This window comes from Podarcis muralis, chromosome 13, assembly GCF_964188315.1.
Source record: "Podarcis muralis chromosome 13, rPodMur119.hap1.1, whole genome shotgun sequence".
Lineage (NCBI taxonomy): Eukaryota > Metazoa > Chordata > Lepidosauria > Squamata > Lacertidae > Podarcis > Podarcis muralis.
In genome coordinates, this window is record NC_135667.1 from 57,029,327 (window position 1) to 57,047,652 (window position 18,326).

At 44.6% G+C, this 18,326-nt stretch overlaps 1 protein-coding gene and 1 long non-coding RNA gene across 4 annotated transcripts; one reads left to right on the top strand and one right to left on the bottom strand.

Annotated features, from left to right (window-relative positions):
* Positions 1–4,189: 4,189 nt before the first annotated feature.
* On the bottom strand, positions 4,190–14,353 carry UPP1 (uridine phosphorylase 1). 2 transcript variants are annotated; one of them, XM_077917677.1, is made up of 8 exons: positions 14,284–14,353; positions 12,899–12,961; positions 11,023–11,140; positions 10,642–10,800; positions 8,218–8,332; positions 7,903–8,112; positions 7,204–7,350; positions 4,190–6,120 (listed from the first exon to the last, which is right to left on the bottom strand). In XM_077917677.1, the coding sequence occupies exons 2-8, from the start codon at positions 12,943–12,945 to the stop codon at positions 5,963–5,965; spliced, it is 954 nt and encodes a 317-aa protein (XP_077773803.1). In that variant the 5' UTR covers positions 12,946–12,961; positions 14,284–14,353; the 3' UTR covers positions 4,190–5,962. The 2 variants fall into 2 exon arrangements, with proteins under 2 accessions (XP_077773803.1, XP_028559391.2); XM_028703558.2 differs by lacking the exons at positions 12,899–12,961; positions 14,284–14,353 and having other exon boundaries at positions 10,921–11,027.
* Positions 14,354–15,019: 666 nt separating this feature from the next.
* Positions 15,020–18,314, top strand: LOC144325178 (uncharacterized). Of its 2 annotated transcripts, none has more exons than XR_013390510.1 (2): positions 15,020–16,263; positions 16,936–18,314. It is a non-coding gene; the product is annotated as an uncharacterized LOC144325178 (long non-coding RNA). The 2 variants fall into 2 exon arrangements; XR_013390509.1 differs by having other exon boundaries at positions 15,020–15,643.
* Positions 18,315–18,326: the final 12 nt, after the last annotated feature.

Sequence of the window (18,326 nt, forward strand, 5' to 3'; positions counted from 1 at the left end):
TGTTCACAGGGAAAGTCGCTGGATGATTGCACTGCAAGCTGACAATAGCATATTGATCAGGTACTTGTAAGGATGAGTGGGGAAAGACCATAGGTACCCACGATACAAAGAAAATACAAAAAATCACAGGCGCGAAAGAACTTAGTCCCATTTTATTGTTTTGTCAAAGTAAAGCTGAATTCCAGACATCTGTGTCAAGATTTCAGCACAGGCTTCAGCTTCTCAGATCCATCCATTTTAATCCAAAACTCAAAAGTAGCCAAATGTCAGGACATCTCTAAGAAAGTGACATACAGTCCTCAAACGGGGCAGCAGCCAATGGTCTGAATCATTAGACCTGGCCCAGGAGATTTATTGTAGCCCATCAATTTAACTCCTTTTATGGGGGGGGGGCTCTACTTGGGCATCTATGAAATAGGACATTTGCTCCTGGCTGCCAGTAGATTAAATCCCAGCAGCAAGAACACAGAAGGTAAATGGAAAGCATTTTGGAAGAATAAAATGCCCATGTGCCCACAGGCTGTTTATGGTTGTCAGTCATATAAATTTACTAGGTGCTAAAAGGCAGGCAAATATTGATTACTATATGTCCAGGTGATAGAACTGTTCAAAGAGGCTGGTCCTCTGCTTGCTGAGGTCTAAAACACTTCCACATACCATCTTCCAGCCAAGGCAGCTGAGAGGACACGAGAGAAGAACTGCTGCAATGGAAGAAACTTTACAATTCATCTGAAGAGTGTGGATGTACTCATTCTCACACACACACACACACACACACACACACACACACAGAGAGAGAGAGAGAGAGAGAGAGAGAGAGAGAGAGAGAGAGAGAGAGAGAGAGATGGAGATGGTGGAATTTCTTGATCACCAACACCCATGGCAGCTGGTGAAACAATCCAGTGCTCTGTTTCCTTTTTTGCAATTTACTGGCTTCTATTCCTGTGACCACTGCAGAAGGAATGAGTCAGACTCCATTTCAGCAAACACAGGAAACCCAGTTGTGCAAACGACACAACAATTCTCTATGTCAATTCCAATTGTGCAACTATTTTGCATGTCTGATTTGTTTTTCCCTTTGAAGTGTCTCCATTTACTCTTTTCATGGCAGCCAGTAGCGTTCTTCATTGTCTTCCAACTCCTGTCTGCTGCAGGAAAGCCAGGTGTTTGTGTGTCTTCTGCTAGTTCTTGCCTAGGTTGGCATCCTTCTATCTTGGGAGACAATGGAGGAGGTGAGGCCCAACTGTTGGCAGGTTGCAGGACCTGCTGTGGCTGTAGAAACCGATGGGGATAGACATGTTTTGTTGCAGAGCCCTAGAATAAATAAGCTAGAGTTCAAAGGGGCTCTCTCATTTACGACCCAAGGCCCTTTGACGCTCTTTGAAGTGTGGTTTACTCATCTTCTCGGCCACATGGGTTCAGACCATCCTATACATGCACAGGATCATATAATATATAAGTGAAGGTACTTTCTTTGCCCCCAGTAAATTTGGGACCCAGCAATCAGGGACTGATGGAGAGGACTGGTGGTGCAATAAGATACTGATTTTTCATTAAGATTTTTATATTAATATTTTATTTGGTTTCAAGATTCAAAATTACATTTTAACACTCAATAATTATAATCCTATCCTACCTGTAATTACATATAGTTGCATTTTAAAGTTCCCTCATACTGAGTTTCATCCTCGTTGACAGGTCACTTAATATAATGTACTATTTCCCCCCCTTAAACTTCAAACCCCAATGTGGACTTCATATATAAACAGAGCCGTCTTTCCCATAGAGCTTAGTGGTGCGTTGCACCAGGGCGCCGGCCTCTCAGGGGTGCCCCAGCAAGTGGGGGTGCTGCTCGGCTTTGCCAGCGGCCTCCCCTTTCCCGGCATGCCCCCCAGCTGCACCCCGCCAACCATAAGGCTGGTGGCCACGCAGCTTCCCTCCCAAGTCTCTGCAGGGATTGCTCTGCCACAGCGGCATGGGGGAGAGTTGCACACACACACACACACACACACCGGGAGGCTGGCAGTGCGCAGCTACGGCCACCCCAACACTATCTGTGGTAATTTGGGGGCACTGGGCGGATATTTGCACCCCGGCGCTGCATCTGCTAAAGACGGCCCTGTATATACCGTATTTTTCGCTCTATAAGACGCACCAGACCACAAGACGCACCTAGTTTTTGGAGGAGGAAAACAAGAAAAAAAATATTCTGAATCTCAGAAGCCAGAACAGCAAGAGGGATCGCTATGCAGTGAAAGCAGCAATCCCTCTTGCTGTTCTGGCTTCTATGATAGCTGCGCAGCCTGCATTCGCTCCATAAGACGCACACACATTTCCCCTTACTATTTAGGAGGGGGAAAGTGAGTCTTATAGAGCAAAAAATACGGTAGTTACTTTTTAAATAGACTAAAAAAGTATTTCCAGTCCACCTTGAAAGAATCTAAACTTGAGTCTCTTATCAAGTGCTGTCAGTTTAGCCATCTCTGCATAAACCATGATTTTTGTCAAAAACGCTTCCTTCTTTTACTCATGAGCATAAAGATTTCATGCCGCTGTGGTTACATACATAAATACAGGTAAACAAAAAAAATGGAAAAGACCACCAATTTGTAAAATAATAATAGTAAAAGGAACTCCCCACCACCACCACAAGGGACCATTAAACCTGAACAAGCAAAAGATGGGAAGAATGCAGAATCCAAGAGGAGAAAACAAATTTCAGGAAGGTTGTTTATGGAATTATCAGGTGAGCTGAAGGAAAACCTCTGCTTAACCGAGAACCCCATTGCTGCAAGACGCCCAGGGAGATGGCACTCAGTAATTAACATTAGTAGAATTTACGTTGCACGATTAGTTGTGCAATTGGTCCTCAGAACAAACAGTTTGAAGTCAGCTGCATAAATTTCACACAAAAAAGTTTTGGGACAGTTAAAAGATAATTTGTAAGCCAAATGAATAAACAAACCAAATAATGGTGGAGAAAAAACTCTCTTGTTCCTTTCTTTGCTTTGTGGAGCACCAGCGACATCCAGTGGCCACTAAATTCCTGTTATCTCCAACACAGAAACAAACAAGCTAGCTAAAGCTACGAGAAGAAACTCAGAACTCCACTGATGCCTGCTGTGTTGTGTAGCCCAGATGGGAACATTTTGCAGGGAAGGCAATGCCTTTCCAAGCCAGATTAGTGCAGTAGGCAAGAGAGACAGGCATATGGCAGGAGTGGACCATTGGGTGTGTGCGCTCTCTCTCTCTCTCTCTCTCTCTCTCTCTCTCTCTCTCTCTCTCTCTCTCACACACACACACACACACACACACACACACACACACACACACACAACAGAAGCCTTCCAAACTGAGAACTTATTTTCCCCAAACTATACAACCAGTTAAAACATTTATTTATTTATTTTAAAGGTAAAAAGGGCAAAGTTCCCCGCTTGACCTCCGGGATCAAAATCTGCCTTGGTGTTGATGAGAGGGAAAGCGAAACAAGCTCCCTGAGCCAATCTGCTCCCCCCACCCCATTTGGATAGCCCCCTCTCCCAGCCCTATTCCCTGGGCCAGGGTGCAAAGGCACCCGGTAAGGAGACAGGGCTGCGGCCACAGGAAGCCTCTGCTCCCCCAGCCTGCCCATTGGAGGCCCTGGCTGAAAAAAGAAGGCTGGGAGTCCACAAGGGGTTTGTGCCGTGCTCAGAATAAAGCTGGCTACTACCCCAAAGGACCTCTCTGACAGGATCTCTCTCTTGCTCACAGACCAAGCAGCACAAAGGCAAAAGAGAGTTGAAGGCAGAGTCTGTCCCACGACCTGCACAGGGAGCCTAGGCAGGATCAAAACTGGAGCAGCTGCCCCCCCGCCACCGCCCATCAAGGTAAGAGTTGCTTAATTTGCCCAGTCCTGCCAAGTGGAGTCAGCAGGAAGGACAACGCTCCTCCACTGCAGGAAAATCTGTTATTTAAATGACTAGTAATTCTTTAAGCAAAATAAAACACAAAATATTATTGACTACTCCTATGGAACCCCCAATGGGATACTGTGGTCCTCAAAAGGGACCCCCTTCCCAATTTTTCCACATTTTTAACATGCTTTTTTAAAATTAAAATGAAAAATCGCTCATAGAAAAAAACCATCACAAAAAGAGGCATGGAAAATCAGAGCAAGAGACAAAAAGAGGGCCAGAGACATCAGCAATACATTCCAGACATTTAATTTAATAGAAATTACAACAAGCCTATAAAAAGTATAGGCAACACAATGAATGAATGAATGGATCTTTATTATTAAAAGCTATAAGCCATCACAATTGGTCACAATGCGTAGAATACAAATAATTGATTTAAAACTGAGCAACAGCAAAGGAAACTTGCAAAAATGTAAAAATCACTCTTGCCTAAGTTTACTCCACGTCTCACACTCCCCCTTATGATACTTGTCTTGGTGCCTAGCTCTCAACTTACTTGCAGCCAAGACAAATTTTGGAACCAGTGCAGTAATAAATACATTATTGCCAGCAAGCAAAATAGATTTGCTCAAGGGGAGGTCGGTTGGAAAGAGAGCAAAGGATGCAATCGAGGAATTTTTGTCCAGGGGATATATACCGTATAAAGGGCATCGTAACAAATAGTGTTGAATGTCCTCCACTTCTCCCAACCAACTCTTGACTCATCCTGATCCCATAAAAATCTTTGATAAATAGTCCTGGAAATTAGACCTTTCATGGTCAACTCTAAACCCAACTATTTAGTTAAACAACTTAACCATGGCTGGTTTGATGCTCAATGCGTCACTCAGAAGAACATTCTAAAAACACAACAAACATGGATACTCCTTATTTTGCAAGAGGGGTCAGCTGCATTTCCAGCAAACCATAGTTTGTAAAGCTCTGGATGTATTCCTGCTATGTTGTATTATCCACAGGCTGGAGGTTGGCAAAGACTGGTTATGTTCTGCATTATTAACGTAAACAATAAAATCATACCAAACAGAAAGAAAATTCTCTTCTTCTTTTTTAACCTCCAGAGGCTCTCAGTTTATACAGGCAACCCCTGATTTGCGTGGGGGTTGCATTCTGGCTCATCACACGTGACGGCAGAGCGTGTATAAGCCCATTCTGACCCCTTTTCTGGCCACTTCCAGGTCACCCAGATGCACATGTGTGCAGTTGGGTAAAAACTGAACACACGCTAATTGGTCCTTGCCTGTATATCCATTTTTATAGTAGAGCTTACCCTCATGCACCAGTAAGAAACATCTGCTGGGGTTAAAAGGTAAAGGTAAAGGGACCCCTGACCATTAGTTCCAGTCTTGGCCGACTCTGGGGTTACAGCGCTCATCTTGCTTTATTAGCCGAGGGAGCCGGCGTACAGGACTAAGCGCCAGCAGGACTAAGCCCCTTCTGGCGAACCAGAGCAGCACATGGAAACGCCGTTTACCTTCCCGCCGGAGCAGTACCTATTTATCTACTTGCACTTTGACATGCTTTCGAACTGCTAGGTGGGCAGGAGCTGGGACCGAGCAACAGGAGCTCACCCCGTCATTGCGGGGATTTGAACCGCCGACCTTCTAATCGGCAAGTCCTAGGCTCTGTGGTTTAACCAATACGTCCCTTCTGCTGGGGTTAGAACTCTGTAAAACCAAGCTATTTTTCCATTTATAATCAATAAATTAATTGATTAAAATTATTTTCCCTTTACTGTTCTCACTGGCTTCCTTGCTGTGATTCTAAAAGGTTTTTTTTCTGGCCCTTCCAAGCTTTCTAACATTGCCCATTAAAAAAAATAAAATCACATGTCCCCTTTTACACCTCAACCATCCCTGCGTTGAGATGCCATTCCCAGAAGCCTGAGCGTGGGGTAAATGTGCTCTCAGCCCCAAAAAAGCTTGTCACCCCTGAGTTACAAGGTTATTTATCATGAATTCAAAAATGAAGAAATGTTGAGTTTTGTATTTATTTACAGTATAAAGCTAACTAAAAATGGCAATGTCACTTTTTCCAAGACGTTTCTTAATCCAGTGCCCCACCAATATCTGCGGCCTCTTCTGGTATTCACCCAGCACATCGTGGGGGGTGGAGATTTGGTCGCCCTCCAGTCGGTTCAGGAGTGTTACACAGACCACAGCACCTGCGTTTATAAAACAGAACCCAAGACCAATACACAGAGGTTACTTGAAAATAACACTATGAACCATGTGGGGAAAAGGACACTTTACCCAGGATAAGATGAACTGAAACTGATGAATTAACCCAGCAAACAAAGAAACAGTCAAACACAGGGAAAAGTGACAGATAAAGCCAATTCACAATGGAAACAAAACCTTCAGCAGGAATTGGGCATTTGTTAACAAGCCCATAGCCTGTTTTACCTCCACCTTCAAAAAACAGAAGAGCAAGGAAGTTCCTCTGTGCACACAGGGTGATTATTTTGTTCCTCAGGGAGCTGCGGTCAGCAGGACATAACTCATCAGATCTTTGCTGTGGTGTATTTGCTGCTACCTCACTTTTCCCCACAGAACCAGCTCTTGTGATTTGTTCTTATATTTAAAAAAAAAAATAGGATACTTTAAAGCTTTCTTTCTGTGGTTCTGAAGTTTGGATCTAGTTAAAGGTTCTTCACCTTCAAACGTAAAAGCATTCTTAATCATGTCATGGCTAATTAGTGGAAATTCTGCACTTTGGAGGTATGTTGAACTTCGACTGAGATCAAATTAGGGGTAACGGGAGACTATCAAGCATCCCACATAAGCTGCTTAGGACCAGAAAAGGGCCAAATCATAAATCAAGCAAGAGAAGGAAGCAGTATAAACTGCAAGTGGCATCAAATCAGTTGGAAACATCAAACAAACATCAAACATGAACTGTATGCATGTTTTGGTCAAAATAAGAGAAGATCTAATGGACACAGCAATAGTTATGAAATATACTGTTATTCTGGATTCGGAATGTAGGGCAAGAAGCTTAGACCTTTGAAAGAAAAACTGAGCCCAAGATTTTCAGACTTAACTTTTCAAACTATTGTCTGTCTCCAGCCTTAGATAAGCTATTATGGATTGCACCTGGAATTATTGATTAAAAATTATACTAAAGCATTAAGATACTCAGCATGTATGATCAATATTAAAACTCCTCTGTGGCTATGAATTACATGATAAACTATTGACTGTTGAAACTGGTGACTTATGTAAGACTGGACACATGTGCTGCTTACCTTTGATACCAATAATATTGCACATGGCTGCAAAAACAGAAGATTCCATCTCAATATTCCTGACTCCGGCCTTGTAAGCTGCCGTTAAATATTGTGCCTTCTCTTCCTCAGTGTATGAGCAGATTGCGCCATCAAGACGAGCTTGGCCTACAAATGTATGAAATGCAGATTTTAATACATGCAATGAAATCTCTACAATAGTACCCCATGGAGTTGAATTGCCTGATCAGCTATACCCGGCTCACCGCTTGAACTTTGGCCAATGGATGGAACCAGAGCTACTGTATGGCTGGGGAAGATTTCAGCTCACTCTGCATTTGGGACCAAACCATCCCATTTCCCTCCACCCTACTTGGACCAATGTGCAGATCAGAACATAGTTCTGAGAATTAGGCCACACCATCAGTTATATGTGTTATTTTTCATGGGGAAGCATTCAACTGTGAGAATAATCCCCTCACATCTAAAATGTAAGGTGAAGCTGTTCCTTTAACCTATCAAGATTCTGCTTGTGTAAACTAGATCAGACTTGTGGGGGACTATTGGTTTAATTATCCAAATATTCAGATTTTATTGTTTCAATATTATTCCGTTTTGTTTTTAAATGCACACGTTTAGCGAACGTTTTAAATGTTTTGCTTCTCTTCTGTTTCCTTTGCTTTGTTGTTCATGAATATGGCTGCACCCTTTCGGCCTTACCTTCATAGAAATCCAGAGTGCACATGGTATTCCCAAAGACTGTTTTGAATTGATCCAGTTCCTTGGCACACTCCATCAAGTCTTGAGCCAGTTCCTCGTCTAAGTTTGTGCTACGATATACAGGCTCTCCCAGAACAAACTGTTCAAACTGAGGTTTGAAGGTGGCATCTACAGATTGCTTGGTGATCACCACAGATCCAGGTGCCAAACCTACATTTCAAATATATGTTTCATAATTATATCTAGAGCTCACAAACCAATAACTGTGATTTCATTTCATTTTTTGCTTTAAAGTAGTAAGGGCATGAGGAATACCTATTCCCCCAGATGTGCCGATACGAATAATGGTTACATTGGAACACTTGGAATGACACAGCAGCTTGAAGAGTTCATGCAGCATGATAGCAATGGAAGGAATCCCCATTCCATGCTGAAATGGAAAAAGGGGGGTGGGGGAAAATTCATAGTGAATAAATCATTCTGTTCTAGGTTATTGTGGGGATGTGGGAAAGGAAGAAAATAACTATTTTGATGGTTACAACCTTCTATTATATTGAAGCATTGAAGCAGGAAGCCAGCAAAGCATTTATCCTGAAAGAAAATATTGCACTAAAGCCATTTTTTATTCGGAGATTTTCAAAATACGGTCTGTAGATAACCATAGTAGCAAATATTAATGATAAAGAGACTTGCGGTTGCAAGAGTGTACAATGTGAAGTCAAGTACAGTGGTCCCCCGCAAGACGAATGCCTCGCAAGATGGAAAACCCGCTAGATGAAAGGGTTTTCCGTTTTTGAGTTGCTTCGCAAGACGATTTTCCCTATGGGTCTTGCAATTTTTTTCCCGCTCCCCCCCCCCTTTTTCTAAGCCGCTAAGCCGCTAATATCCTTTTAGCAACTAAGCCGCTAAGCCTTTAATAGCCGCTAAGCCGCTAATAGCGCTAATCCGCTTAGCCGCTAATAGGGTTGCTTCACAAGACGAAAAAACCGCTAGACAAAGAGAATCGCAGAACGGATTCTTTTCGTCTTGCGAGGCACCACTGTATATTAACTAAAAGAGTCTCTCCAAAAAGTGGAGGAACTATAGTGTGGCTACATTTATTCACATCAGCAAGAAAGCAACATCACGCATCATCAAAGGCAATTTTATTTAAACCCTTCAGAGCTTTTAATCTACCTGTTAATTTCTCAGCCAGGACCATTTGCCAAAGGTTAGCGCACCATCTAGAAATAGGCCATTTCCCCAGTGTTTAGCAATCAGTTGGTAAGCTGTCACTAACATGAAAGTTATCAAAAACCTTGTAAGCTATATCAGCATATTGATTGTCAAACAGAAATAGCAACACAACTATGGAAGCTTTCAGCTTTGCCAATTTCCTCAAATACCTTTCGCAAAAATTGACTGACTATAGAGCAATTCCACCACAAGTGGTAGAAAGTTCCTTTTGTGTTATAGCCTCTCCAGCATTCTTTGTTCTATAATCCGTATATCACTCAATATAATGGGTGTAACATGCCACCTGTAAATGAATTTGGGAATATTTTCATGGATTCCTGGGTAATTCCATGAAAATGTCAACAAATAAGACTCATTTTTCATTTTATTATATTGTTAGCATGTTCTATATAATTTTAAAGTTATTTCCCCAAATTTTATCATTTGGCAACAGGTTTTCACAATGGCATTTTACATGTGAATAAAAAGAATCAGAAGTATGACATGCAAGGTGACTCAGGATTTCTCTATTTAGCCCCCTGAAGCTCAGTTAAGCACCTCTGCAAGAAAATAAAGAACAGGTTAATGACCCTTTAGTGTACCGATAGCTTTGCCTTCTCATCTGGTGAACTGACAAGACATTTTATGTTAGGAGGAAAATCAGATGAGCTTAGGACAATAAAATGTACATTGGTTTAGTGTGTAATCTTGACCACAAAACATGTGCTTTTTTCCATCTCAACAAATGAAAAGAAAAATTCATATTCTTTAACTTTATTCTTTTTTTTTTACCATTTTTACCATTAAGAAAATGTGATGAGCTAGTAACTAATATGTGTTTTACATGCAAAATTTCTTGTGATCATTGTAACACAGTTACATTGTTCCTCTTCCTCTTTAAGACTGATTGTGCTTAAAAGGGAAGGGAAGAGATTTCTCTCTGTTATTCAGCGCTGAGTTTGAGCGCAACAGCATTCTGCAGGGAGCTGGTTGGCACATCTGAATACTTTCCTGAGCCCAGTGCTAAGGATCACCCATCTCCTGACAGGGGAGGAGTGTTCCTGCTTAGTGCTGAGTTTGGGCATGCCAGAAAGCTCCCTTAGATGGTTTTAGTTTCTGCCCTGAAGCCAAAGGAAGGAACCTCTCCATTGTGAGAGGCTGCCCTGTCCTGGAGCCTCCGCAGTGGTTCTCAACCTGTGGGTCCCCAGATGTTGTTGGACTACAACTCCCATCATCCCTGAGCTCTGGCCTTGCTAGCTAGGGGTGATGGGAGTTGTAGTTCAACAACATCTGGGGACCCACAGGTGGAGAAAGGCTGCTCCAGAGGAACACAAAGCACAAGCCCAAAGCCCCCATTAGCCCACAGTTTTGTGTCCTTTGTCAATTGTACATATGCAGTTTGTATATATACAAATCTAATCCAATAATGCATTAATGATAATTTAGAGATATTTTTAAAAGAGAAAATTCAGTTTTAATTGATAGACAATGTATTGCATACCCACAAATATCTGGCCCACTTACACTGATGGATAGCACAGGCCCTGCTTTGTACATCGCGTAACGATCGGTTCCTGCACAGATATTGGGGTAGTCCTGGCCTGGGCTGCCAACTCCCAACTCTTCAGCTATGTAGGTAATAAAAGCTTTCATTCGCGAAGGGCTTCCTCCAACACACACAAACTAGGCAAGATCAAAGAGAGGAAACTGTAAGAATATTAACCATGGAAATATTTAACAATGCATTTTTTAAAACATTTAAAAAATAGAAATATGAAAAGCCTGTTCATGCTACAAAGACACCTTTTAACAATTCACACTAGACAATGCAGGAATGTGCAGCTGCCCCACATGGGGATCAACCCTGCGACCTTGTTGTCACCAGCACCATTTACATCTCCAAACCTTTACATCTCCAAACAAGGCAGGGAAGTCATGGGTGCCAGTCCCCAGAGCAAAATGGTACAGGATGTCATCGCTCATCTTCTCAAGATGTTGATTTGGGACACAAATGGGGGTTTCCCTGTCAAAAGAAGGGAGAAACTTAGTATGAATTTATAGCAGCAGAATGAGCATCTTTAAACAAGGCAACAAGTATAACGTCTGGACAATTAGGATTCTTCTGGCTCACAGCCTTGAAGGTTTAGAATTGTCTCACATATCGTATTACCAAGAGTGGAGTTGGGCCCACCAAACTCAGCTGTGCCTGCCCAGGGACTCGGTGAAGGAACCAGCCAGATTGGAGAAGGGAAGGAGATGAGCTGGAGTTGGTTCTGTCGCCATCCAGAATAAAGCTGATATGCATTTTTCACCACTGGAGTGATGGCCTTTTTTCTGGCTTGCAGATGTCACTTCCCCGCAAATGTAGCAAAAGTTATCTGCACTATTAACACATTTACGAGGCATCACTACAGGTGGATTTACACTGCAGGGATCACTTGTGTAGAACTTATGACACAGGGTAAATGGGAGAGTAGCCCACAAAGTCACACAAATGACTTGCTCACCAGTTGATACTTTGCTTTATACTAATGATTGCTTAGTTATTTATTTACCACTATTGTTATTATAGTGGTAAATATACGCGGGTGGTGCTGTGGGTTAAAGCCTCAGCGCCTAGGACTTGCCGATCGAAAGGTCGACCTTTCGATCGGCAAGTCCTAGGCGCTGAGGTTTTACCCACAGCGCCACCCGCCACCCACCCTGTGAGGTAGGTTTGGCTAAAAGATGGTGACTGACTCCAAGGTCACCGAGGGAGCTTCATGGCTGACTAGGGATTCAAACCCAGCTTTCTCAGGTCCTAGTCCAACACTCTAACCATTACGCCACACTGCATTCATAAAGCCACAATGTCATGACTCAACTGCACTACTCAGCTGCATGCCATTGGTCCTGGTGTACCTGATGAGCTGGTGCAAGATGGCACCGTATGTCGCAACCAGAAGCTTGAAATGCAGTGTTACCAAATGAAATTCTGTACTCAGTGTGGCGTGGGTTGCTTATGCATGACCATCTTTGTATCTTCTAAACAGGAACCAATCAACAGATCCCACACACACACACCCCTTGTTTTTGTGTTCAGCATCTCAAAATTAGTAAAGATTGCTTATTTTCCTTTCAGAGGCATCTTGTGTGTTGTGGGGTGGTTTAGTTGGGATCTCCTTTCTTGTAGCTACCCTTCAGAATGCAGAGTGATGAGGGAGCAGGATTATACCCGTCACGCCCGCTGACCATGCTCTCTATGCACACACAACGTGACGTATGGGAGATCTGTGTGTACATAGTTAATATGCATGTAGGTGCTTTCAGACATTACACAGATTGCACTAAGGTGTAAGGCTAGCAGGCACAATCCCACAGCTTCTTCCACATCCATTCAAGCAAAGGCCTGAATACTTTCTAGCCCTCATGTGCAAAATTCCCTATTTCATTGATCTGCTGTTTACAGAATTACATTTCTATGGGCACAACTGCATGATTGTTATTTAGAAGGCAATCAAGACAAGATTTCTTAAAAACAAAGGTTTTGCAGCAATAAATCATGTTCTTAAAGGTTACTTGAAAGTCAAGTAAGCGTAAGTATAAGAACAAGCAGAGCAATTGAAGAAAGGGCACAATGGCAAGCAGATGTCCCTCTCCCACACCCTGCCTTATCCACCCCCACTTCTGTGATAGCAATACAATGGAAGTTTGAAAGTAATGTCCCCCTACTCCCCCCTCCCACAATTTGTGAGGCAATTTATACCTAAACCTATTAAATAGCACTTGATTGACTTCTTACGTGGAAGATGTGTTCACGGTCTTCTCCACAGCATCCCCAGAAGCCATGATATTCAGTCAGACTCTGAGGAAGGAAATTTAAGAAATGGGACATGTACATCACATGGTCAGCACTTGTATACGGAACAAGATAGTTTGCCAGCTACAGAAATAGATTATTATTATTACTGGTTACTATCAGTATTATGATTGCTCTCATTATTTTACTTTCTTACCCATCCTTCACTGTAATGTCCCAGGGCAAGTTACAATTTAAAATGCAGTTTAAAAACTTACAATTAAAAATGCAACTACAACAAATCAGATGGGGCCTGCAGATATACATCTCAGGTGTCAATGGGTAAGCATATAATGAGGTCGCCAGATGTACCTTTGTAGGGAGGGAGCTCCACATCTTGGGGGCTGCCACAGAGGAGGCCCTCTCCCAAGCCACCCCACTGAGAGTCTGGAGAGGGCTCCCACTGCTGGTCTTAGCACCCAAGAGGTTTGTAGTAGGGAAGGAAGAGGTCTTTTGGATATTTTGGGGCTGCGCGGTTTAGGGCTTTAAACACTAATCTGAGCACCTTGAATTGGGCTTTGAAACAAAATAGCAGCCAAAACAGGACTTTTCTGCCTGGAAGCCCAGCCCGTAATCTGGCTGCTGCATTTTGGAGCAATGGAAGTTTCCGAATTGTCTCCAATGGGAGTTGCTCCAAGTCAGGCAAGGATTTGGGATTGCCCGCATGAAAGGTGTCCGCTTCTCTTCCTCTCCTTTTCCTTTCCTGCTCCAGTCCGTGAGAAGCCTTTTTTAATAGAGGTGCTTTGAGCAACAGTAGCTCTGTCCACAAGTTATTTTAATTAAAATACAGTGAGCATGCTTTTTCAGCAACCATCCGTGGGGCTGCATCTTTTCCCTATGGGCTGCTGAAAGCAAAGTGGAATTAGAGGAGTGGAGCAATAGCCGCATCCAGCAAAACACCCGGTCAGCCGGGTTCCCATGATGCAACATGTGCTTTTCTATTGTATTTCCTCCTTTATTGAAGGGGCGGAGTGGAGTTGAGCTGCGGCAAAGCGCAGGCTGCCGGGCGGGGGGCTTTGTGCCGATCCCATAGCGAAACAAGAAGACCCTCGAAGCCCCTGCCCGAGCGAGGCGCGCCAAACTCCGCCCGAGCCGGGGAAGGAACACGGCCAGGGTTGGGCGGCAGGTGCGCCCGGCGCTGACGAGCCCTCGGGCCGCCGCCGCGGGACCCGCTCCGCCGCCTCGCCGCCCGGGACCCGCCGGCAAGGAAGCGCCTCCTCGCCCTTCTTCGCCCGGGCGGCGGCGCCCCAAAGCGCGCTCTCGCCTTCGTCGCCTCCCCCCCCCCCCGAGGCCTCTGGCCGGGAAAGGAGACCCCGCGAGGCGCCTACCTGAGGAGGAGCGAGGCCAGCAGCCCCTTCCTTCCTTCCTTCCTTCCTTCCTTCCTTCCTGGCGGCGTCCGCCTCGCAGAGACACTTGGCAGGAGCGCTTCCCCGGCCGGCGAGGTCCCTGCGGGGGGGGGCGGGGGGGGCACCGATCCCAGGCTGAGCTTTCTGAAGAGCGCGAGGAAGTTCTCTCGGGAAGCCCGAGGGTCCGCGCTTCCCTATTTAGAGCACTCTGGGAGGGCAGGATCCGGCCTCTCTCGGAGACCTGCTGCTCTAACCTTGCTCTCAAGGCGAGCAGAAATATCTCCTTGTTCAGGGCGTGGACTTTCCTGAAGTTTACTTCAGAATCCAGCTGGTAGTTTGACACAATATGCCGGAAGCACCGAAGGACGCAACGGGGGAAACTCTGAAATAACATCACGCAAAGTGACGCCAGAGATCACCGCCGCAATTCCTTTCACTAGCAAACATCCTCTAAAGAAACAAAAATTTCATCAGCAGAAAAAACCATTACTACCAGCTGTGATCACAAATATTAAGTAACGACCTAGAGATTAGGCAAAATGTAAGATGATCAGGGGAATAAACTTCACAGACAATTGTGAAACTACATTCCTATAATTTACTTGTGAAAAGGCTAGCTGGATTATTCTGGGCAGACAATGTCCCGCCCCAGCATAAGTGGCTGAACATTTTCCAGTTCCGTGGCAAGCAGTTAGAAACATAGCAGACATTCAGATGCCCCCCATGCACTGAAAGAACACATGGGGGGGGGGGGGTCAGACCTGGGTCAGCCAGTGTACCCAGCACACACACACACACACACACACACACGCCTTGCTGGAAAGGGTCGAGTGTCCTTATCGCCTTGCGGAGGTCACCTCTCCTCACATCACATTCATCAGTGTAATTGTGCGAAAGGCCCTTTCCCTCGAAGCACAACCACCTCGTCCCCTGGCAGGGAAATGAAGGCCGAGCAGGAATGCAAGACACTTCTACAGGCTGCCTCTGAGTGAGCGTCCAAAAAGAGGCAATCAGATTTTAATTTAGATAGAGGCTGGCATTACCAGCTTAAAACAGGGAGATCAGGTTTCTTCCCCCGCCCCCCCCCCCGCCGTGTTTCAGTTTGAGCTTGACCTTTTTCACGTTTCCACGCTGTCTGCCCACACCTGTGGGTGGGGAGGAAGTGGGGATCGTGTCTTAACCTGATGTGAATTGACTGACTGGTTTCCCTGCCCCAAACTCATCCCAAACTCCGTACGGCTGTCATCTTCCTTCCAAGTAAATGTGAATGCATAAGATCACAGCCCATGGTGCAGAAGTAAGTTTCAATGAGTTCAACAGGCTTTCTTCTCAAGTAATGGAGGTAAGCAATCCTATTCCCATTTATCTGGGGGAAAGTCCAACTGAATTTAATAGGCTTTGTGTTTGAGTAGGACATGGTTAGGATCACACTGAAAAACTCACTGTTGCATATGCTGCAAAGCAGTCCTAGAATGCTCTTGAACTGGGATGTCTGTTTTTAATGGGAAAGCATTTTACAGAGGGGCACAGAGACACATTGACTCCCTCCCTTTGTGGGTGCAAGCAAGTATCTTGGATTGTCTTTTTACTGGGAGAGCTGTGTAGAGACAGAAACATCATCATTATTACCATCTCTCTCCCCCCCCCACCCCAATTTTGCCATGCGGGGGACATGAAAGACCACCCACCTGCAGGAAATCTGGGCTTCAACTGCCAGTTGAATATAGCTAGTTCTCAAATCAGACTGAAGCTGGTTTAGGATAAAGCATTGTTTGAACATCTGCAAACAGGTACCTGCTCAGCCAGCTCCTCTGACTATATTTTTTAACGGATGCTGCAGAGGTCCTAACATTTGTTTGCTGTTTGCTGCTGCCCCCATCACCTGCCACTCTCCATGTGGCCCGGAGGCGGAGTCCCAGCTGTGTCAAGACTAGCTTTGCTTCTTCAGTCTTTGCATGTCTGGTGAGCAGATACTATAAATACATTTTCTTATCTTAGAAATGTTCATATGCTAGTGGCTGATACACCATCCTGCAGCACAACTCAGTTCTTAAGTGGCAAGCTATGTAAAAATGGTCCTGGAGATGAAGGTTTTGGAGAAAGGAACAAGTGCCTCCAGTTTAATATTTCATTATAAATTTTAAATTAAAATGTATAATCAGCTATGATGCATAGCCATCGTATGATAAAGCAATAGCAACAAACCAGTTCCTAAGTAAGAATAACTTATTGAGTTATTCCATGTTTCATTCCATTTTCCATTTCAATCGTGGGATTAGTCCAGTTTTGACCTCGAAACTGCCTTGGCTGCTTCATATAATGACTTTTGTCAGGAGTGTGTCACTCAGTGGCTTCCAGTATCCTCCTATTGTAGCTGCCTGAACTGGGGGTGGATGGCAACACACTGTGGTAGTTCCAATCCTACTTGGAAGGTCATTTTCAGAGGCTGATGCTCTGAAAGTGCTTTTCAGCCCCATAGAGCCTTCAGTGTGGGGTTCTGCAGTGTTCAATTTTATCCCCCATGATGTTCAATATCTACATGAAACCACTGAATGGGGGCCAACCAGAGATTTGAAGCATGCTGCCAGCAATCATCTGGTAACACACAACTCTACTCTTCTTTTACGCCTGCAGGTGCAGCAGTGGATATTCTGGACCAATGCCTTGCCTTAGTAATGAATCACATGAGAGCCAATAAACTGAAGCCTGGTCCAAACAAGATTGTGAGTGGGCGGCTCCCTAAACCTGCTGAGTGGGATGAGCCCTGCTCTGAATGGGGTTACACTCCCTCTGAAGGAGCAGGTGCAGAGCTTGGGGGTACTCCCAGGTCCATTGCTGCAATTTGGGCCTCAAGTGGCCTCAGTAGTACAGTGCACCTTCCATCAGCTGCTGCTGGCAGCTCTGCTTCACCCTTCTCTGGACAGGGACAGCCTAACATCTGCTAGCTGTGCTTTAGTAACCTCCAGGCTAATTATTGCAATGCATTATACATAGGGCTGCCTCTGAAGATAAAGAACAGTGGTGGACTTGGGTACTATGGCACCCTGTGCGAGGCCAAAAGCTGGTGCCCCTGCCCAGCCTTCCCAAAGGCAGGTAAGGAAGCACCTGGCTTTGGGAAGGAGGTACTGAAAAGGTGAGTAAGGGAGCACCTGGCTGGGAAAGTGCTAGCGGCCTGAGGGCTCATGCCTCCTTCCCAAATCCCAGTGCCTCGCTTACCTGGCTTTGAGATGGTGCCCCCCTCGGCTCAGCGCCCAGTGCATGCGCACTCACACTCCTAAATCTGACCCTGTTAAGAGACTAAAGCTTGTGCAGAATTTGACAGCCAGGTTGCTGGCCATTGCAAAATGGTCTGGACATATAAAACCAGTGGTGTCACTCACTACTGCACCAGCTATTAGAGAAACATCAAATTTTAGAACTGGAAGAGAACGTGAGTCATCAAATTGCAACTGAAGCATCCGCAAAAGATGACAGCCCAACCTCTGCATAAAAACCTCCAATGAAGGAGAGTCCACAGTCTTCTGAGGGTGTCTGCTTCATTGTTAAACAGTTATTCCCATCAGAAAGTTCTTTCCGATGTTTAGTCAGAATCTTTTCTTGTAACCCGAATCCATTGGGTTGGGTCCTACTCTCCAGAGCAACATAAAAAATGCTTGCTCCATCTTCCATGGGGCAACTTTTTGGATGTTTAAAGATGGCTACCATATCTCCTCTCTTCTCTAGGCTCAACCTGCCCAACTCCTCAACTGTTCCTCATAGGGCTTGGTTTCCAGACTCCTGGTTGGCTCCTCTGCACACATTCTAGCTTAAATTGTGGCTCCCAGAACTGGACACAGGACTCAAGTGCTCCAGAAGCTATGTGATATTCTCATTTGATATGCTCCTTGTTTTAGGTGAAATGTAACTTTTGAGTAGATTTTGTATCATAATTTTGTCCTTTGCTGTTGTAACATAAATTGTCTTGGCTAATGTGCCTAGTCGATAAAAAAACCACTTTAATGTTTTAAGAAATAGTTAAAAGGCAA